This window comes from Taudactylus pleione, unplaced genomic scaffold, assembly GCF_031769625.1.
Source record: "Taudactylus pleione unplaced genomic scaffold, aTauple2 ptg000349l, whole genome shotgun sequence".
Taxonomy (NCBI): domain Eukaryota; kingdom Metazoa; phylum Chordata; class Amphibia; order Anura; family Myobatrachidae; genus Taudactylus; species Taudactylus pleione.
Window position 1 is genome coordinate 2,263,222 of NW_028284750.1, and position 21,179 is coordinate 2,284,400.

Below are 21,179 nucleotides of genomic sequence, written 5' to 3' on the forward strand. Positions count from 1 at the left end.
TCTATGTCAGACTCATGTCCTTCTATTGGTTCTGCAATAATATAACATGCAGGGCACCACACAGGAAACACAAATACTGTCCATGAACATATTACTGTACATTCCCATAAGCTAGTTTACCAGGCACGTACTGTATGTGTAGCACAAATGTGCAGAACATTAAAAAGCACTTCATTGTTCACAGCAGCCCACATTTTATCCCAGACATGGATCCCATTACAGCACCGACAGTAAGGCGTGTGTCAGATGTCACAGAGATAGATAGATAGATAGATAGATAGATAGATAGATAGATAGATAGATAGATAGATAGATAGATAGATAGATAGCTGTAGTAGAGAAATGGTTACAGCTTGGTGCAGAGCTCATAGCGGGTCTTCCACCCACATAGCAGCAATTCTAGCGGTGGTGGGGGAGGGGCTCTCACTCATTACTGAATGGGAGATCACGACAAAACGTCGCATGCAGAACAATGCACAACACCTGCTTTCCTTATATACACACACAGTGCAAATATCCAGTGAGAATATCATTTCTCCAGACATCAGTGTTATCTTGCGGCTATCCCTGGTCGTGGCTGCACCTATAGGGAGAACTGCCTGCCACAACCAGTTTGCTGAGAAGGGTTGTAGGCTATTCACATTAATATAAAGCACGTTAATCTACACAATGCCTCTTATAACGCAGCCCCTGTAAATTGCATCATGTACATGTGTCCTCTGTGTACGGTGCTGCTGGATAGGATACAGCACATAGTGCAGCAGGCGCGACGGCAATAGCACAGTGATGATCTCCAAATGGGGTCATCATCATCTGCCTTCCACATACTCCGGCTGAATGCAGGAGCTCCACCATCCCCCCGCACCACTCCCCCTCCTCCTCCTCCCTCCGTCCCCCCAGGGTTTGCAGTACACGCGCGGTCTCCCATTCATAAAAGGCAGCAGCTCGGTCTCTGCAGTGAGCGCAGCACAGGACAGGTTGTGTGTTCCGGTCCCCATTCATAAAAAAAGATCAGGATCGGCGCATGCGCCCTGGCGTCCACCGCCCCCATTCACAGAAGCGTGCGGCGCGGGGAGGGGAGCGACGCGCAGGCGCACTAGGGGTTCATCCCTCCCATTCATAAGATCTGTGTGTGCGGCTGTCGCGCATGCGCATTGCCGCTCATCCCTCCCATTCATAAAAAAGCCATTTTCCCAGGGAGTTGCAACATCGAAAACGAGAAGGGAGCTGACAGCGGAGGAGCTATGCAGCCTGAATCATCAATGGTTACACTCAGGCTTCTCACGGTCACAGCTGCGGACTTTCTGCCCTTTGCGGATTATTGAGCAATGCGCCTAGCTGCACCCTTGCAAGTAAGAATAAAATGTGCCCTGTTTCTGTCAGTGTGCAGCATGGATTTCTAACAGATGCATTTATATGGACAGGGCACGGTGTATTCTCCTATAGGGCTAATCTCCCATGTAACTTGTTTTCTAGGCTGTGCTGGGACTTTGTATGGCTGGAGATGTTCCCCCACATGCAAATCGCATTTCTGTTAGCAAGCAACTTGCGATCTGTCAAAAGGGGGTGGGTGGGGGTTCAGTGCTGCAGGAAATCCCAGCTCCCTGCATTGGAAATGATGCAGTGTATGGCACAAGGACTTATGCTATTAGCACTCTTTCCACTTTCATGCAACTGCTCCTGCAGCTTGCTAGACGATACAGTCAGCTATACAGTATATACCATGCACCCACCAGCTAAAATGTTATCTGGACATCAGGAAGGATCCCCTCTTGTACAATATACTGATTTTTTTAAAGGTCCGATGGTTTTACCTGATGGCCTAGATTACCACTTTCCCTAGTTATTCTGTATATGAGAACTGACCTTTGATCTATTATATCTAAATATTTATAATTAGTTTGCTACATTTTTCAACATTTGTATCGGTTTAGCTCGTCTGAGTCTCATCTGACTAACATGCAGACATAACAGCCTTGCCAGGTCTTAGGCAGGCTGGAGATGGTTTGCACCAGTGATGACGCACTATCTGCACGGTAATACTGTAACTCATGGCGTAGCCCGGATTCTGCACTGCCAGATGTGACGTCACATCACACTGAATATCTGCACATTTACCGCTCTGTATTGGAATAAAACATCACATTTGAAATAGGAAAGGTGAATGTAGAAGGTTCTGTAGAGAAGGCCCAGCGCTTGTACTACGCAGCCAGAGCAATGCAGCAACCTCATATCTACATCATGACTTGGGGATCTTCCCTATTTCTCCTTCTCCCTCCACAAGTAAATGCTGTAATGTCACTGTGAGTGTAGACTTCTCCTATATGACATAGGTCCGAGCACCTTTGAGCTTGCTATAGATGTTGTGGAAAGCAGAAGCAGTATTGTTCCATCGCACTTTTATATGTTGCGTTTTCCTGTGTAGACAACGGTAGATGCATTGTTAAGACTATTCTATCTATTCTACGTATATGTATTTTTTTCTCCAGCAATCCGCAGAAATGCTGTTATCTTGTGTTACTGTGTACACGTTTGCCAATAGCTGCTTGCATTGTACATGATGGCACTGTCACAGTTATGTTACTTTGTATTCTTATACTGTTATTTCCAGAGGTATATTGTAGCTTGTTACTGTGAAGAGTCTAGTGTACATCTGACATCAGTATAGAAGCCCTGGTTATTTGCTAGTATATAGGTTTAGTTTCTGTGGTGTTTATGGTGCAGGGTACAGTCTACATCTTACATCAGTATAGATGCCCTGGTTATTACTAGTATATAGGTTTCTATGGTGTTTATGGTCAGTGCAGATTCTACATCTTACATCAGTATAGAAGCCCTGGTTATTTACTAGTATATAGGTTTAGTTTCTATGGTGCAGGGTACAGTCTACATCTGACATCAGTATAGCAGCCCTGGTTATATACAAGTATAAAGGTTTCGTTTCTATGGTGTTTATGATGCAGGGTACAGTCTACATTTTACATCAGTATAGAAGCCCTGGTTATTTACTAGTATATAGGTTTAGTTTGTATGGTGCAGGGTACAGTCTACATCTTACATCAGTTTAGCAGCCCTGGTTATATACTAGTATATAGGTTTCCTTTCTATGGTGTTTATGGTGCAGGATACAGTCTACATCTGACATCAGTATAGCAGCCCTGGTTATATACTAGTATATAGGTTTCTATGGTGTTTATGGTGTAGTGTACAGTATACATCTGACATCAGTTTATCAGTCCTGGTAATATACTAGTATATAGGTTTAGTATCTATGGTATTTATGGTCAGTGCACATTCTACATCTTACATCAGTATAGAAGCCCTGGTTATTTACTAGTATATAGGTTTAGTTTCTATGGTGCTTATGGTCAGTGCACAATCTACATCTTAAATGTTGTTACTTCATACAATCTACTGCCAGAGTAACCCTGCATCAGCTATCATGGCATAAGGAAATCGTTATTGCAATTTGATTTTGTTTTTAACTGCAGACAATAGGTCAGAAAGTTGTAAATAAAAATCACCATTGCGAAATGTATTTTTTTTATATAAATGTTTTAACATGCATTATAATGGGTTATTGGGCTATAAACGGAAATTAAAATACTGAGACAATTCCATATGCTATTCCGTTGACAGACACTCTTTTTTAAAAGTGGTAGATATGGATATTTTTGGACGTTCATAGGTGTGGACCCCTCACTTCGTCCACTGACAAGTATATGACATATGCAATAACAGAAGATTCTTTTATTGTAACTGTGGTGTACTGACAGCTCTCCCCCATTCATAATCACAGTTGTGTAGTAGCTCATCCATTTAGCATATAGCTAATTATGGAGCCATACAAGGCATAACCTACTGCAGGCAGCCCTGCCATTATCCATAGCAGAAATTAATTCATTAAATTTTGCTGCGTTTTTCATTGTAAGCATTTTTCCTACTTTCTCAATGCCAAGAGATCATTGTGGTAAAGTCCCTAGTAAATTATTTAACAGCGTGAATGTTTCAGCTTTTTATAAGATTTAACCCTGATTGCTGACGGTCAGACCTAATGCATATATATGATATTTACAATATTTAACAAGTCACAGGTTTCAGTATATGTCATTCTTACTTTCTGTGCTGTTCCTATATGATCTTTACACATAATATTACTAGTAGCCATGTTTATAGTCATAAAAAGTCTACTACTGGTACTGACCCAGCTTTTCTTGTTGTCAACAGGACTCATAAGTGCCTGCTGGGAAAATACATTAGATTTATTTAATGCCTTTAATAACAGGGGAAGTGTCTCTGGGATATGAGGTATATCTCATATCAGCATGTTCTATGTAACATGTCCCTTGCATTGGCAGTTCATTTTGATGACTGTTAAAATTTAATTTTTCTCTTGAAGGAGAGCATTTACATACAGCAGGCACAAGGGGCACTGAGTATAATTCTGGTGACTATATACATAAATAAATAGCACTACTTGAACTAGTAGCATGTCTGACAAAGAGACCTGAGTCGTCTCAAAAGCTTGCAACTAAAATATATTATGTTAACCATACAGGGTCTCACTGTTTTCATGCTTTAGTATAAAACAGATTTATTTATTTATTTAACTATTAAGTTAAAAAAAACATTTTTTACATTTATTTAGAATTTATTTTCACCTTGTATTTCTATTCACTAATTTCTTTGTGTTTTGAGGGCGACTTGTAATTGGTTTTGCATATTGCTTGGAAGTAACATGGAAGTCACTTTACATACCAACACCCAGTTTGTGAAGAATGACAATTATCAGATAATTGTAGGACTATACTTAAAGAGAGTCATCTTGTGACCTTATCAATGGCTGACAGATTATCAGTCATCTGCTAAAAGGATGTACAGGTGTCAAAACTGCTGCTGTCTGGCTTGATTGACCAGTTGAGAGTAGGAAGTGGTCAATTAGAGTGAATGGTTCCTAGCTAATATGGATAGTTCTGAGTAAACTAGACTAGCAACATTATCATGAACAGGATATGTACCGTATCTGAACAGCCCCGCCACACATTGTGCATCACATATATCTATTAAGCGTGCTGCGTCAGAGTGCTGTACAGCAGATGCCATATGTCCTCTATGCCTCGGTGTGTTTATTTAGATTTTTTTTTACAAGCTCTATACAGCCGTTTAAAAACCAGCAAAAGTACTAGATACAAAAAAAATCTATAACTGCATAGCATCATGTGATATTTTTGAAGATTTTTATTACATGTCCAGGTTTGGCCAGCGCTGACCATTAGGGGGATCATGCTACAAGCAAATTACATGCAGTGACATTGTTTGGAGGTGAAGGTGATCCTGCTGAAACAGGCTCGTAGAATATCCCGGAGAGAGAAATATGTAATAATTGCATAGGGGGGAGGGTTTGTAGGAACTGTTTTACATACCAACTGTCACATTTCTGTCTTTCATAATGGGGATTCACAACCAACATATTCACACTCCTTGTCCTAATCTACAGGCCTAGTGTGGATAGGGATTTGCATTAACTGTACTTACATTGTTTAATTGTTTTTCCTCTCCGGAGGTGGCACATGTATGTTTTATTTTGGGAGGGGGGCACTTGGATTTGCCTGTGCACCCTGCTTTAACAGCTGTGATTGCAGATGTGGCTGCAGCGGAAACGTCAGCTCGTAAACTACTGAAAGTGCAGTTTTTGAGTCACCTGTTTTCTCATAAAGCCAGCGTGTTGCACATGTAATCTATCACAGCATCGTTGCCTCATAAACATAATGAGAGGCAGCTTCCTGTTTATGTAGCTCAGTGAAAATGTATTGCTGTGTTGGTGAGAGAGAACAAAGGTGTTATTTTCTGTTGTAGTTTGAATTGTTAATCTTTTCTTAGGTGTAACCATAAAATAACACTTATATTTCTGTAGATGGTGTAAATAAAGTACAGCACTAGGCAGCATGGCCAGGCAAGTACTAGTATTTGTCAGCACTAGCCTGTAACTTTTTTTTATGCTGGCAAACGAATATATTTTATTGAACCATCTCTGACTGCGCGCAGTGGGGATATTTTAGCTCTAAGACTACTAGGACATTTAACAGGTTTGTACTGGTCTGTAAGCTCATCTGCTTTAACAACAGATCTAATATTGTACACAGAGAGGTATAAATTACTTACACTATAGATGTGCGAACAAATGGAAAATTACATGCTATTTGACAGTTCAAATTTTTAGTACTATATTATTATAGTATTTGTCGTATAATTTCCTTAGATTGTTTAGCTGAGTTCTGAACTTCTTATGGTGCTGACATTTGACGTCTCTGGATATCCTATATAGACCATTCTACTGAGAGGAACTGTATGCAACTATCATACAGCTGTGAAATTACACGTGCAATAAAGATGATTAAAAAGAAATGGGAAAGCAGATGAATTTGGGAGTTGCTGTGGCGGGATAGAATGATGAGCAGTGTGGGAGTTTCTATGGCGGGATAGAATGATGAGCAGTGTGGGAGTTTCTATGGCGGGATTGAATGATGAGCAGTGTGGGAGTTTCTATGGCGGGATAGAATGATGAGCAGTGTGGGAGTTTCTATGGCGGGATAGAATGATGAGCAGTGTGGGAGTTTTTATGGCGGGATAGAATGATGAGCAGTGTGGGAGTTGCTATGGCAGCATAGAATGATGAGCAGTGTGGGAGTTGCTGTGGCGGGATAGAATGATGAGCACTGTGGGAGTTTCTATGGCGGGATAGAATGATGAGCAGTGTGGGAGTTTCTATGGCGGGACAGAATGATGAGCAGTGTGGGAGTTTCTATGGCGGGATTGAATAATGAGCAGTGTGGGAGTTGTTATGGCGGGATAGAATGATGAGCAGTGTGGGAGTTTCTATGGCGGGATAGAATGATGAGCAATGTGAGAGTTGCTATGGCGGGATTGAATGATGAGCAGTGTGGGAGTTTCTATGGCGGGATAGAATGATGAGCAGTGTGGGAGTTTCTATGGCGGGATAGAATGATGAGCAGTGTGGGAGTTGCTATGGCAGCATAGAATGATGAGCAGTGTGGGAGTTGCTGTGGCGGGATAGAATGATGAGCACTGTGGGAGTTGCTATGGCGGCATAGAATGGTGAGCAGTGTGGGAGTTGTTATGGCGGGATAGAATGATGAGCAGTGTGAGAGTTTCTATGGTGGGACAGAATGATGAGCAGTGTGAGAGTTGCTATGGCGGGATTGAATAATGAGCAGTGTGGGAGTTTCTATGGTGGGATAGAATGATGAGCAATGTGAGAGTTGCTATGGCGGGATTGAATGATGAGCAGTGTGGGAGTTTCTATGGCGGGATAGAATGATGAGCAGTGTGGGAGTTTCTATGGCGGGATAGAATGATGAGCAGTGTGGGAGTTGCTATGGCGGCATAGAATGGTGAGCAGTGTGGGAGTTGCTATGGCGACATAGAATGGTGAGCAGTGTGGGAGTTGCTATGGCAGCATTGAATGATGAGCAGTGTAGGAGTATCTATGGCGGGATAGAATGATGAGCAGTGTGGGAGTTGCTATGGCAGCATAGAATGATGAGCAGTGTGGGAGATGCTATGGCGGCATAGAATGATGAGCAGTGTGGGAGTTTCTATGGCGGGATAGAATGATGAGCAATGTGAGAGTTGCTATGGCGGGATTGAATGATGAGCAGTGTGGGAGTTTCTATGGCGGGATAGAATGATGAGCAGTGTGGGAGTTTCTATGGCGGGATAGAATGATGAGCAGTGTGGGAGTTGCTATGGCAGCATAGAATGATGAGCAGTGTGGGAGTTTCTATGGCGGGATAGAATGATGAGCAGTGTGGGAGTTTCTATGGCGGGATAGAATGATGAGCAGTGTGGGAGTTGCTATGGCAGCATAGAATGATGAGCAGTGTGGGAGTTTCTATGGTGGGATAGAATGATGAGCAGTGTGAGAGTTGCTATGGCGGGATTGAATAATGAGCAGTGTGGGAGTTTCTATGGTGGGATAGAATGATGAGCAGTGTGGGAGTTGCTATGGTGGGATAGAATGATGAGCAATGTGAGAGTTGCTATGGCGGGATTGAATGATGAGCAGTGTGGGAGTTTCTATGGCGGGATAGAATGATGAGCAGTGTGGGAGTTTCTATGGCGGGATAGAATGATGAGCAGTGTGGGAGTTGCTATGGCGGCATAGAATGATGAGCAGTGTGGGAGTTTCTATGGCGGGATAGAATGATGACCAGTGTGGGAGTTGCTATGGCGACATAGAATGGTGAGCAGTGTGGGAGTTGCTATGGCAGCATAGAATGATGAGCAGTGTGGGAGTTTCTATGGCGGGATAGAATGATGAGCAGTGTGGGAGTTGCTATGGCAGCATAGAATGATGAGCAGTGTGGGAGATGCTATGGCGGCATAGAATGGTGAGCAGTGTGGGAGTTGCTATGGCGGCATAGAATGATGAGCAGTGTCGTAGTTGGAAGTTGCTGCTACTTGTACTCAGAGCCGTAACTAGACATTTTGGTGCCCTGTGCCAGAGAGAGCATTGGTGCCCACCCCCCCTATTTTGTAAATAGGGACATAAAATAGAGCAGCTGAAAAAGGGCCATGGCCTCATGGGGAAGGGCCAGGGAAGAGATAGGGGAGGCCAGGGGATGCTGGGGATAAAAGAAGAGGAAGCTACAAGTGAGAATGATAATAAGCTGGAAAATTGACAGGCCCAAACAGCGCCCCCTGTCCTGCGGTGCCCTGTGCCATGGCACTGGTCGCACTACCCTAGTTATGGCCCTGCTTGTACTGCTCTTATTTTATACTCTGACAGTGCAAAACAAGCCATACAGTGTGCAATGTACACAAGTATGAGGCGTCGGCAGTAGTACAGAATCCCATTGGAGTGCAGAAATCTGTGCATCCATGTTTTATTGCTAGCTGAAATAGCCCAATAGCCCTGATTGTCTCCATCTGCAAGATATTAGTACTGTTAACTTTCTACACTGCTTTAAAGTAACATTTGCCTCTTCTATAACCTTACATCCAGTGACATAACATTGGAAAGCTTGAGTATGTTATACCTATTATTTAATTACTTTAAGAGCTTTCCTATGTTATGTCACTGGGTGTCAGCCTGTATGAGCACTTCCCCTTTAAGTGATTTCCAAACAGTGCTTACAAACAAAAGGTCGCTCGACAAGGAAGCACTACGTCTCATACAACACAATGTGCACTTTCTAAATTGGAGCCGGGCCGTATCCGCTCTTTGATTTAAGCTTAGTTGCTTCCTGTGCTCTTTTGACTTGCATAGCTGTTGGGTAACTGGAGAGATTCCAATTCTGAACTGCTCTCTTTCGATGAAATCAGAAACTAAAGCAACACAGCGAGTCAGCCATTCTATTTGAATGTGCTTTTTTAAGATGTTGTTAGTCAGTGCTATGAAGATGCCACTCTGTTTCACATCCCTGCTCACTCTATGAAATTGTAGGCAGGCATCCTATTGGACAAAGGTACGGTAAATACTTCTGCATAGGCAGTGGCTGCAGAAAATCTGTTAATCCCTTCTCTTGAGATCTAATATAGTTACATATTATACATAATGGTTATTGCCTAGAATGTTCATTTTATTTATTTCTGAGAGAATGTCAACATTTTGCATGTGAACGTCTAACCTTGTTTTGTCACACTGTGCTTTTGTAATATGTTGTTTTAGCAAGCAAAAAAGTGAGTTCTTCTTTTCTTACAAGCTCATTTACGTCTAATACCTTACTGTAATGGAAATGTCCAGGCTTCATAGCCTTGCTAGCAGCACATTTACTGGTACTCTGTGAATTAACATGAGTCAAAAATATTTTCTTAGCTATTAACTGTCTTCCATTCAAAGGGCTCCAGTGGAGTTTAACTCAGCGACGAATCAGACTACTGCTTTCATTAATATAATATTTTCTGGACCAATTTAAAGTACAGGTTGAGTCTCCCATATCTAAAATGCTTAGGACCAGAGGCATTTTGGATAACGGAATATTCCATATTTTGGAATAATTGCATATCATAATGAAATATCTTGAGAATGGGACCCCAATATACACACAGAATGCATGTATGTGTTATATACACCTTATATACACAGCCTGCAGGTAATTTTATACAATATTTCAATTATTTTGTGGCTCAAGCAGTGTGTGTACAGAAATGAAATTCCTTTGTTTCATATACACCTTATACACACAGCCTGAAGGTAATTTTATACAATATTTTAATAATTTGTGCCTTAGACAAAGTTTGTGTATGTTGAACCATCAAAAATCAAAGGTTTCATTATCTCAGTCATGCCAAAATTATTCCGTATTTCGGAATATTCCGTATTTCGGAATATTTGGATATGGGAGACTCAACCTGTATATAGCTGACAGTCTGCAGTTATGGGTTTCTTCACTTTTTTTCTTTTTCAGATCAGAACCATCTTCTCAGGAAAATCACTGTTTATTGAAAATCTTTAAACGGAGATAAATATTTTCCTAGGCAAATGTATCTGTATGTATATAATATAAATTAAAATAACTATTATTTAACTGCATCTGGTACATAGAGAAACATTGAAAAAGTTAATACTGAAGCAGTGTCCCGAAGTTCCTTTCCTATATATTTTTCTTGCTTTATTTGCCTTACTAGTGTTCTAATGGAGTCCACTGTTTTTGTCTTTTTGTTTTTCAGACTTTTTAAGAAATACCCAGATCTGTCAGACTAGGTCAATGGATTCCAGGATGCCCCACAGCATCACTGTTGTGCCAAATGCAGTCATGGTGCAACCTCTGCTTGATGGCCGGGTCCCATATGGGAGGTTACAGCACCCGCTCACCATCCTGCCTATTGATCAGATGAAAACCAGTCATCTTGAAAATGATTACATTGACAACCCAGCCCTCAGTCAGCTAGCCAATCAAAAACTCAGCAGGGGCCCACATGAGCCTATGCTCATCAATCAACATTTGCAGAGATGTGAGGCTGACATCACCCACCCTTGGATATCCTTCAGCGGGCGGCCCAGCTCAATTAGCAGCAGCAGTAGTACCTCTTCCGATCAGAGACTCTTGGACCACATGGCCCCACCTCCAGTGGTGGACCAGTCTCCACCTAGGGCAGTAAGGATACAGCCTAAAGTGATTAATTGCAAGCCTCAGGATGTAAAAGGACCCTTGGCCCAACAACTGGACAAGCACTTTTTACTTTGTGAGGGCTGTGGTAAATGCAAATGCAAAGACTGTACCACCCCTCGGACTTTGCCTTCTTGCTGGGTTTGCAACCAGGAATGTCTGTGCTCAGCTCAGAATCTGGTCAACTACTCAACTTGCATGTGTCTGGTCAAGGGAGTCTTCTACCACTGCACCAATGAAGATGACGAAGGCTCTTGTGCAGATCACCCATGTTCTTGCTCTCACTCCAACTGCTGTGCTCGCTGGTCTTTCATGAGTGCCTTGTCATTGTTCCTCCCTTGCTTGCTTTGCTATCTTCCAGCCACTGGGTGCATCAAACTTTCACAAAAATGCTATGACCAAGCAAGCCGTCCTGGTTGTCGATGCAAAAATACGAACAGTGTCATGTGCAAAGCACCAGAAGCCAATAGCAGACCAGAGAAGCCATTCTGAGAGAGTATTGTGAGGCTATTGTGCTGTGTTAAAAGGATGCATCATGCAGGAAACTAAAGCAAAAAAAAAAAAAAACTCCGGACAGGATATTCTCACCTGAGGCTTTAAGTTAGAATTCTTAGTTAAGTGGGTCCAGCAACACTTAGTATTACACAGAAAAAGAGCAGGAAATGCATATTGTATATTGCTGCTGTTGTGAACCATCTCCCAATCCTGTATGCTGACTAGATAGCCATTGGGATTACTTTGAAACAATTATCTAACTTTATTTTATCTACAACTACCCTTAAGAAACAAGATTTGTACTCATCGGGATGGAAGTGAGACAGCTCCAGTTCTTCCTCACATGCTTATGTCTTTCTTTTAAAGATGAATATTTCAGTCTGCAGCCCATCCACACTTTTTTATTAATGAGTGGACCTGCTCTACTGAGATTTTGTTGTGTAGCATTTTTATGTCTGTGGTTTAATGTTGTTTTGTATAGTTTTAATATACTTTTTTTTTTTTTTTAGTTTTCTTATACAAGTATTTTTTTTCTTTTTGGCTGATAAATGGGAGATTAGCGTGCCAAGGGTACAGATTCCATCAACATTATAGTGACAGGAAGGAATTTACTGTCACTCTTCCTTCTGTAACCGTGTTGAGGCCCCTCCGCCCTGCCTATTATTAGCCAGCCTTGCTGCCCTTCTCTCACACTCGTTATTGTTGGTGGGGAGCTCTGTCTTTTCGTCTTCAGCTCATCATCAAAATCTAAGAGATTCACATCGATGGAGGGGAAAATTATAACGATATTCCCCATATGTCACATTTCTATCTGAATTACAACTCACTCGTTAACCCTTTGCTAACCAGTGAAACCTCTTAGACCTCACGATCAGCTAAGATAAAATCTATTCCCACTGTTTCATCAATCATGTTAAGTGCACGTAATTATTACACAGTTAACCCCTCCTGCAGCTGTGCTATTTAGAACACACTTAATTCCTTGCGCTGCTCCTGCTGTGTAATAAATAAGATCTGCTGGGAATATAAGAGCACAATACCCATTTTGTAACCTGAGACAATAATAGAAAAAAAAACCTGAAGGAGCAAGTGTAAAAAACACCAATTTTAACTTAATTCATTATCATTATTATGGACATTTAAACTTGCATGTTAACTTTATTTGTTTCATATGCTGCTGCTCTTTACCTTATCCCTTCTGTAAAATAACACCTTGTATATCTGTATAAATATACATAGAGAAAGATACAAAGAAAATGTCTATTTTAGTGTTATACAACAGGTCAGGGAAGCTAAAAGGAAATTCACTCACGTGTGTTGCTGTAGTTGTGTTTTTTTAATAATATATATATATATATATATATATATATATATATATATATAAGTTCATGATTGTTGGTTGCTCACTCATGCAAGGATGATTTTCAGTATATCTTCAAAGCAACCTATCACTCTGTTTGGCAAAAAATAGGTGCTAGTCTCAGTTAAATATCACGTAGTCGCTGTGCTAAAGGGGAAATTTCATTAGCATATAGCTATGTTGCATTTACATTTAAATATGGTCTTTAAAATGTTTTTCAATGTACTAATGCAACTCTTTTTTTTGTTCATTTGATTCATGTTACAAGGCCCTAAAGGGTTAATGGTACAATATATGACAACTCTTAGTGTCTAAGCTATCACAGGCCATCCTTTATTACAATAATTACTAACTTACATGTTTAGTAGCTTTTTATATGTTTCTTTTACATTTGCAAAGAATAATATATATATATTTTCTATTGATTAGAAAAGGTCACTCTTAATATGCTTGTGTGCTTCTGTTGCGTGAATTTTTACGTTTCCTTGCAAAATTGCTGCAAACCTAGCACTTTGTCATTTGTCAGAGATATATTTATTTATTTTCTTTTTTATTTAACCAGGTGGATGGGATAATTTAAGGTTTGGAAGAAGGTACAAATACCCTTCATGTCTCCCTCTCTCTTTTGTTTTACATGAAGCATCCCCTTTAGGACTGTAAACTGCCTTGATATTGAGATAATTGCTGAAGGTGTTATAATTTGGACATATTTCACTTGGTTTAGTGACTCAAACAGCTTTGTGTTTTAAACTTGAAGAGTGTAAGATTTTATATTTTTTGTGCCAATGATAAATTCCAATACTTAAGACACTGAATCGAATCATAGGGCTCAGTGTGTCGACTTTCTTCTCATTTTTTTTGTAGTACTGTTCTAACAAGAACCATAAATGTATGGTGGAGGATCACCAGTACCGGGTGTCGGCACATATTACATTTTTGTTGAATTTTAAGACATTGGCATATTCAAAATATCATTGCAGTTCCTGTATTCCAACATTGAAAGTGACAAGATAGGTGCAAGATATATACCCTTGCCTACTATGCATCACTAGTTCAGGTATAGATAATATTAATAATTCCTACCCACCAGGGAGCTAATTGGCACTTGCAAAGAGCAAGGGACCATAAGTGTATTTAATATTTAATGGAAATAAATTTGATTTTGCTATATACATACCCCCACTGTTTCTTGCCAAAGCCTGAGTTAATTGGACATATAAATCTCAGTGTAATGTTAGTGACTTATCAGTGCCAAATTCCAGTATTTCCATGTTTATTGACAAACAACCAATGCCAGATCAGTTAACAGCTGACAATGTATTTTATCTCTAAACCTTCCGTATAATCACAAGCTTCTAAAACTCAAGAAACGTTGCAGTGTTGGGTAACTGACTAGAAAATGTCGTACAAATAATTAATTTATTCATGCAATAACAACTAGAATGATTCATTATTGTGGATACCTAAGATTTTGTTAGTCAAGGCCTCTAATTCTCATTTAGAATAGCCAATTTGATGCAAACATAAAGTTTTGGCTTTTCTGCAAACCCCCAGGTCTTTAAGTTTTTAAGCAAAGCCACCCTCCTGGTTATCACTTTTGAATATCAAAGCAGCATCCACTAAGCACAACATATAAGGGTGACCTACATATTAAAGTGTACCCATTGCTTATATCTAAAGCAGGCAATCATTTTGTGAGTTGAACGAATATTCATGAGCTCATGGCCTATTCATTCTCTAAGAAGAAGTGACATGCTGAGATATGAGTTACTCCATGCATGCTTCAGTGACGTCACTAGTTCCTTGTCAATAGATACACCAAATATCCTCTTAGCCCACAAAACGACTGTCTGTGTAGGCGTCAGGTATATTAAAGGCTTATGAGTGGTTTTTGCTCTTAAATTGGACAATTTTCAAATATTTTATTAAGTATGTATGTGCAAATATATATATATATATATATATATATATATAAAATCATTTTTTGTTATTATTTTTGTCAGTGGCTGGCATATCACATGAAGCGGTTTGGAAAAAGGAGGTGTCATTATTAACTAATGTGCAATTTGTACCCAAACAACAGTGTAAAAATGTGTCTCTTTTAAAGATATTTTGTTTAAAGATTCACTCCATAGAAGAAATGTATACGCTGAATTGTTTCATTTGTATAGAATATTTATTTTGAAGCTCTATTTTAATAGTATTTATTTTAGAAAGTCTACTATTTGTAAGAGTTCTTCTGTTTGTGAAGAAAAACACAAGTTAAAAACTGAATGTACTGATCTAGAAATGTGTGTGTATGTATGTATATATATATATGTATATATATATATATGTATATATATATATATATATATATGTAAAAATTATATATTGTTGAATATACTATACGTCTCCTGTATTTTTTGAGTCTCATTTTTTATTAATTAATGGTTTGTATTCTTACACAACACTGAGCATATTTCCTATGGTCAGGGCCGAAACTAGTGTTTTTGTCACCCGGGGCAAGACAGTAATATGGCGCCCCCCTCCCCCTGGTAATTCCCCAGCAGCAGTGTCCCCATAGTAATGCCCCTTCAGTAGTGCACCTATAGTAATGCCCACTGAGGTAGTGCCCCTGTACCAGTGGCCATATGATAATGTTCCCATAGTAATGCCCCTGTAGTGCCCATATGGTAATGCCCCCATAGTAATGCCCCTGTAGTGCCCAAATAGTAATGCCCCTGTAGTCCCCATATAGTAATGCCCTCTAGTAATGCCCCTGTAGTGCCCATGTAATAATACCCCTAGTAATGCCCCTGAGGTGCCCATTTAGTAATGCCCCTGTAGTGCCCCCTAGTAATGCCCCTTTAGAGCCTCCTGGTAATGCCCCTGTAGTGCCCATGTAGTAATACCCCTAGTTATGCCCCAGAAGTGCCCATTTTGTAATGCCCCTGTAGTGCCCATGTACAGCCCCCTGCTAATGCCTCTGTAGAGCCCCCTAGTAATTCCCCTGTAGTGCCCCCTGGTAATGCCCTGTAGTGCCCCTGTAGTGCCCCCTGGTAATGCCCATGTAGAGCCCCCTGATAATGCCCCTGTCGGGCTCCCTGGTAATGCCCCTGTAGTCCACCTGGTAATGCCCCCGTAGTGCCGCTTACACACACAAAAAAAAATACTTACCTTAAACCCGCTCCTGTGACCGCCGCCGTTGGGTCCGGCTGGCTGCTCCTCGGAACTATGGGAGAGACGTCATTACGTCTCTCCCATAGTGCCTGTGGGGAGAGCCGGAAGCTGGAGTTCAGGAGAGAACTCCAGCCTCCGGCTAGCGCGGCGGTGCAGAGAAGACCCGGGCGCCCGCTGGTAATAAAATCTCAGCGGGCGCCCGCATTAGAGATTAGCTGTGCAGTCTGTTCTCTCATGTAAACTGCCTGGTGCTATTCAAGTACAGGCCAACATTCAACCCACAAACAGCTCCAAAGCAACAGTTAATGCTTATTTCTGCTTACACCTCCAGATGGTATGTGCAGAAATGACAATTAACTGCTGCCTTGGAGCTGCTCGCAGGGCGCAGGCTGATAGCTAATCTCTTCTATAATAGCACCAGGCATTTTATACAGAAGAAGAAACAGCGCAGTATCTCACACCTAATTGAATCTGATCTGTAGTGTTTTGATTTATACCTTACATTATTACTTATATGTGAAACATACTTCATACCAGTGATGTGCGGTCAGGTGAGGCAGAGACTTTCCTGTCATGCTTCAGTATACTCCAGAGTTCCCACTATAAGAATGATAAGAAAAAATGAAAGAAAGTAATATGGATATTTTCTTTGTATTATTCTAATCATTTTTATAGTCAAAACTATGGAGTAAAAAGTGTATGGCAGGTGAGGCACTGCCTCCCCTGTTTACCTTTTCTGCACATCCCTGACCAAAACACACCAAATTTCCAGCACTATATACTGCTGCACCTTTGTATAATGCCCACATGAACCTTCGGGTTCACATATGTATCTGTAAATCTGGCTTTGATACTATCCTGTGCCTCCGTAGCCATTTACCTCACCACATGTCACTGTTTCATACATTCATCTTATTAAAGGTTACATTTTATAGGAATACAGAATACACAGGTTGGTAATGTGCCAATCTTAAAAATTCTTAATAGCCATTTTCAAGGCTTTGTGTCCAATTGTGCATCCCATGTCCACCTGTTATACTACTACCTGTACTACTAATATTAATGTTATTTGTATAGCACTTTTCTCCCAATATGACTCAAAGTGCTTACATTTGCATCTAAAGAACACAATATACAAAATAAGCTCAACAGAAAAGAGAACTATCCATTTGGGTTATATTCTTTTTTAGGAACTAAAGGGCCATTAGTGAAATGCTTGAGTAAACAGGTAAGTATTGAGTCTGAGAATCTAGAGTGGAGGCTTCTCGAACTGTGCAGGGAAGAGAGTTCCATAGTGTCAAAGCCGCAAAGCTTAAGGCTCGTCCTCCAGATGAATTCATGGAGATTCTAGGTACTGCTAATAGTCCTTCATTTACAGATCACAGTACTCAAGCAGGACAGTAAGGAATAAGAAGCTGCTTCAGGTACCTTGGGCCCTGGTTAGGTAGGGCTTGGAAAGTCAGTAAGTCCATCTTGAAATAGATTCTCTATGTTACAGGCAGCCAGTGAAGAGAGTAGAGAATGGGTGTTTTGTGGCTGGAATGGGGCTGGTTGGTTAAAAGCGGTGCAATTCTCTTGCTGGGAGACCCAGGTAGAGGGTGTTGCAGTAACCTAAGCATGATGATATAAATTCATGTATGACTTTAGGCAGATCTTCTGAGGGAATTAATTTCTTGATTCTGGCTATATACCTCAGTGAAAGAATGAGGATCTGATTGTGGCTGATAACTGATGTTCAAGCCTCCATCCAGAACAACAGCAAGATCTGCACATATTCAGTGCTTTACAGGCCTTTATATATAGGAAGGGAAGCGGTTGTGTAGGCATGAGCCAATTCTTTCTTTTGCAAATGATATTACTTTCAGAGATCCTGGACCTTGGAAAGATCCCACAGCAGTAAGAACTTTTTTTGGAACTCTCACAAGATAGATGTTTTTTTGTAAAAAAAAGTGTGGATCCCAAACAGGAAGATGCTGTATTCTGGGCTAATGAGCATACAACCTGAATGCTGATGATTCAGAAAGCAGACAGTTCTTTGGGCAACTTGGTAACAAGGGGAGAGTTGACATGTAAAATAGGACAGTGGAGAGAGGGGTGAAAGGCGGTAGCAGTGTTCGAAGGGAATCAGCCATTGGTGTAATGTTTGATGTACTCACCGAGCCGGATTAAGACCTTTAGAGGCCCTAAGCACTTAAATGATTTTGGTTCTCACATACTCTACATGTCCCCCAATCCTAACCCTCCCTTCTTGTAGCCTAACCCTCCACACCCCACACCCTAACCCTCCCCGTTAATGCCTAAACCTAACCCCCCCTTCAGTGGTGCCTAACCCTAACCCCGCCAAAAGCTAATGCTAACCCTGCTATGTTGCCTAAACCTAATACTCCCCCTTGCGGCTAACACTAAGGGCGCCCTGAACTTACCTCGTTCAGGCTGACATCCTTCTGTGTTCTGGCGTTGGGAGTAAGATAGGTATTTCGACGCCTATCTTAAGTCCCGTGTCAACTTTCAGCATTGGGATTGAGACTGGCGGCTGTCACAATCCGGTGAAAGTGATCCTCTGTGGAGGATGGTGAGCCGGGGGGTTCAGGTGACTATCGGAGTGACTGTGGCTAGGTCTCCTATTTGCGGCCGAACCCAGGTTTGGCTAGACCTGCCCAGAGGCGCGGAGTCTAACTCACTTGGTGGTTTTCTCCAGTGACCCCTCCAATTGGGATTTGGTTTTCCGCTGCACCAAGTGAGCAGGTCGCGGCCCTCTGGACAGGTACCTGGGAATGGCAGAAGACTGGAAACTATATTACGTTAAGTTATTGCTAAAACACTGGAGATACACTGGAACACAATTAGAAATCCTGATCACCGGCTTGCATGAGATTACTGAGAATGTACTGAGAATCACTAAGAAATCCAGGAGCTGACTAGCTCAGCAGCTCAGGGAGATGTGGACACAGGCAGGTACTGGAGTTTGCTAAATATGCAGGAAAGCACAAACATATACTGGGGATTGCACATACAAGAGTAGAGTGGACTCAAGGAATATATTGGGAATGCTAGAAATGTGGTACTGGATAAAGGCCAAATACTGGGAGAGCTAGAAATGCTGGTACTGGGCAAAGGCAAATACTGGGAATAATTATATATGCAGGTGCAGATTGCACAGACAAGACATATAGAGAAGATAGGCATACACTGGGAGAGTGCTAACTGCAAGTGCAGATTTGCACTGACAAGACACAGAGCAGATTGACACAGACATGTGCTGGGGGGTCCAGCTGTGAGCTAATTAATACCAGCAGGTAATATGACACTTCAGTGATACAGGGTAATAGCCACAGGAAAGCTGCAATAGAATTAGCAGCACATATACAAAGACACACAGGGAAGGGACATGAAACACTGAAGTACTGTGAGAAAGCTAAAGTCTCAGAGTAAGGTTTAGCATGGAAGCTAATACAGGAAACTGGGAAACTGTGAGCAGGCTGAAGCAACACGCTGAAGGATTTAGCACAGAGCAACAGTGGGAGTAACACAGGCGCTTGGAATAACGAAGTTGAACAGCAACTTCCTGGAGTTCTGGAGGTGGATTTATACCCAGGGGTAGCAGATTACTGGAGCACAGCATCAGCTGACTGAAATCATGCTACCATAGGTTAGGAGTACTGTCACATGAGAGGAACTGTCATGGCGGTGCCCATGATGGGAACTCCGATCCCCAGCACACACAGCCGACCATGGAAGCTCGCAAAAAGCACCTAAGGCAGAATACTCAGCCCCACATCCATCACTGCACCAGACGTCTAACCGCAAGGAAGTCAGGGGAATCCGGCAAGGAGGTGAGAGAGGCCGATCCTAGGCTGAACCCTGACAGCGGCATTGAGGCCTGCCGGTTTCATAACTACATCCCAATCAAATGTGATACTGTCCTATGCTTGGTTAGTATTCCACCTTGTAATAGACAGTCTGCCTAGGTGCTCTTACCAAAAGGTCATTAGCAAGAGACCTTGAGAAGTCATGTGTCCTCAGTTCAGTGACCCCATGTTGACAAGCAGCAGAGCACTTTTGTATAACACATGATTTTTTACTACATTGTCTAATTTGCCATGGCCTCTCTGCTGGGCAAAAAAAGAATAATAGTTTCACCTATGACCATGCTCCATGCTGCATACATGGCACTTATTTATTCAAAAAGTTACCTTTTCACATCTTTTTGTTCCTTTTGTACTTTTTGTTATGCTTTTTTCTTCTCGTGGATGATGGTGTGCATCTGACCATTATGGACTCCATTTACTAGATGCCTGGTGTGTTCTTGAAAGTTCCCCTTGTCTGTCTCCATTTGGGGGAGATGGTGACTACCTAAGAGGAAGGCGACATTCCATAGCTCTCTGCTAAAGAGTTAGTCTGACCCCTATCAGAGCACTTTGGTTCCAGAGGTTGGAAAAAAAAAGGGTCATTCATCTTATGCACTTCGATGGTTTTATGACAGAAGAAATTGACCTCAGGCATTCACAAACAGAAATATGCAGAAGTTCTCTTTTTGTATGTAATTTTTAACATTCTGTAACTAGGTTTAGTAATGAAAAAAAATACATTCACTCAAAACTAGCCCATGGGTTTCTCATTGCAGACTACCTGTTGTCTTCATACAGTGGTGACTACGTTTTGTAGGCTTAACAAATCATCCTGAGACCTATCAATTCACATTAAGTGACATCATTATGCAACCATCTATTTATTACAATTTTACCTGTACACAGGATTGTGTACTATGTTTGTTTGAACAGATGAATAAACATTGTATAGTTAGTAGCGGCAGGCTGTTCATAGCTAGAAAACATCACATTCTTAGCCCCATTCTCCAGTTTTGCGAATAAGGTGTTATTTCCAGTTGTTGATACAAATATATGAGGTTTTCTACTTTTGAGAGTGATTCAGTGACCCCTCGTTATAACTAAATATTCTTATTGCCTTACAAATTTTACTGAGAAGTAAATGGACTATGTTTCTGAATAAGATCTCTCAAAGTTCCTATG

The 21,179-nt window shown here is 41.2% G+C and overlaps 1 protein-coding gene across 1 annotated transcript; it reads left to right on the top strand.

Annotated features, from left to right (window-relative positions):
• Positions 1 to 1,200: 1,200 nt before the first annotated feature.
• SPRY4 (sprouty RTK signaling antagonist 4) lies at positions 1,201 to 15,282 on the top strand. Its single transcript, XM_088444103.1, has 2 exons — positions 1,201 to 1,352; positions 10,693 to 15,282. Exon 2 carries the CDS (start codon positions 10,731 to 10,733, stop codon positions 11,622 to 11,624), a length of 894 nt encoding a protein of 297 aa, XP_088300229.1. The 5' UTR covers positions 1,201 to 1,352; positions 10,693 to 10,730; the 3' UTR covers positions 11,625 to 15,282.
• Positions 15,283 to 21,179: the final 5,897 nt, after the last annotated feature.

What these genes read in the sequence shown, in the direction of transcription:
- SPRY4 (XM_088444103.1), top strand. Translation starts at nt 10,731, where the DNA reads ATGGATTCCAGGATGCCCCACAGCATCACTGTTGTGCCAAATGCAGTC.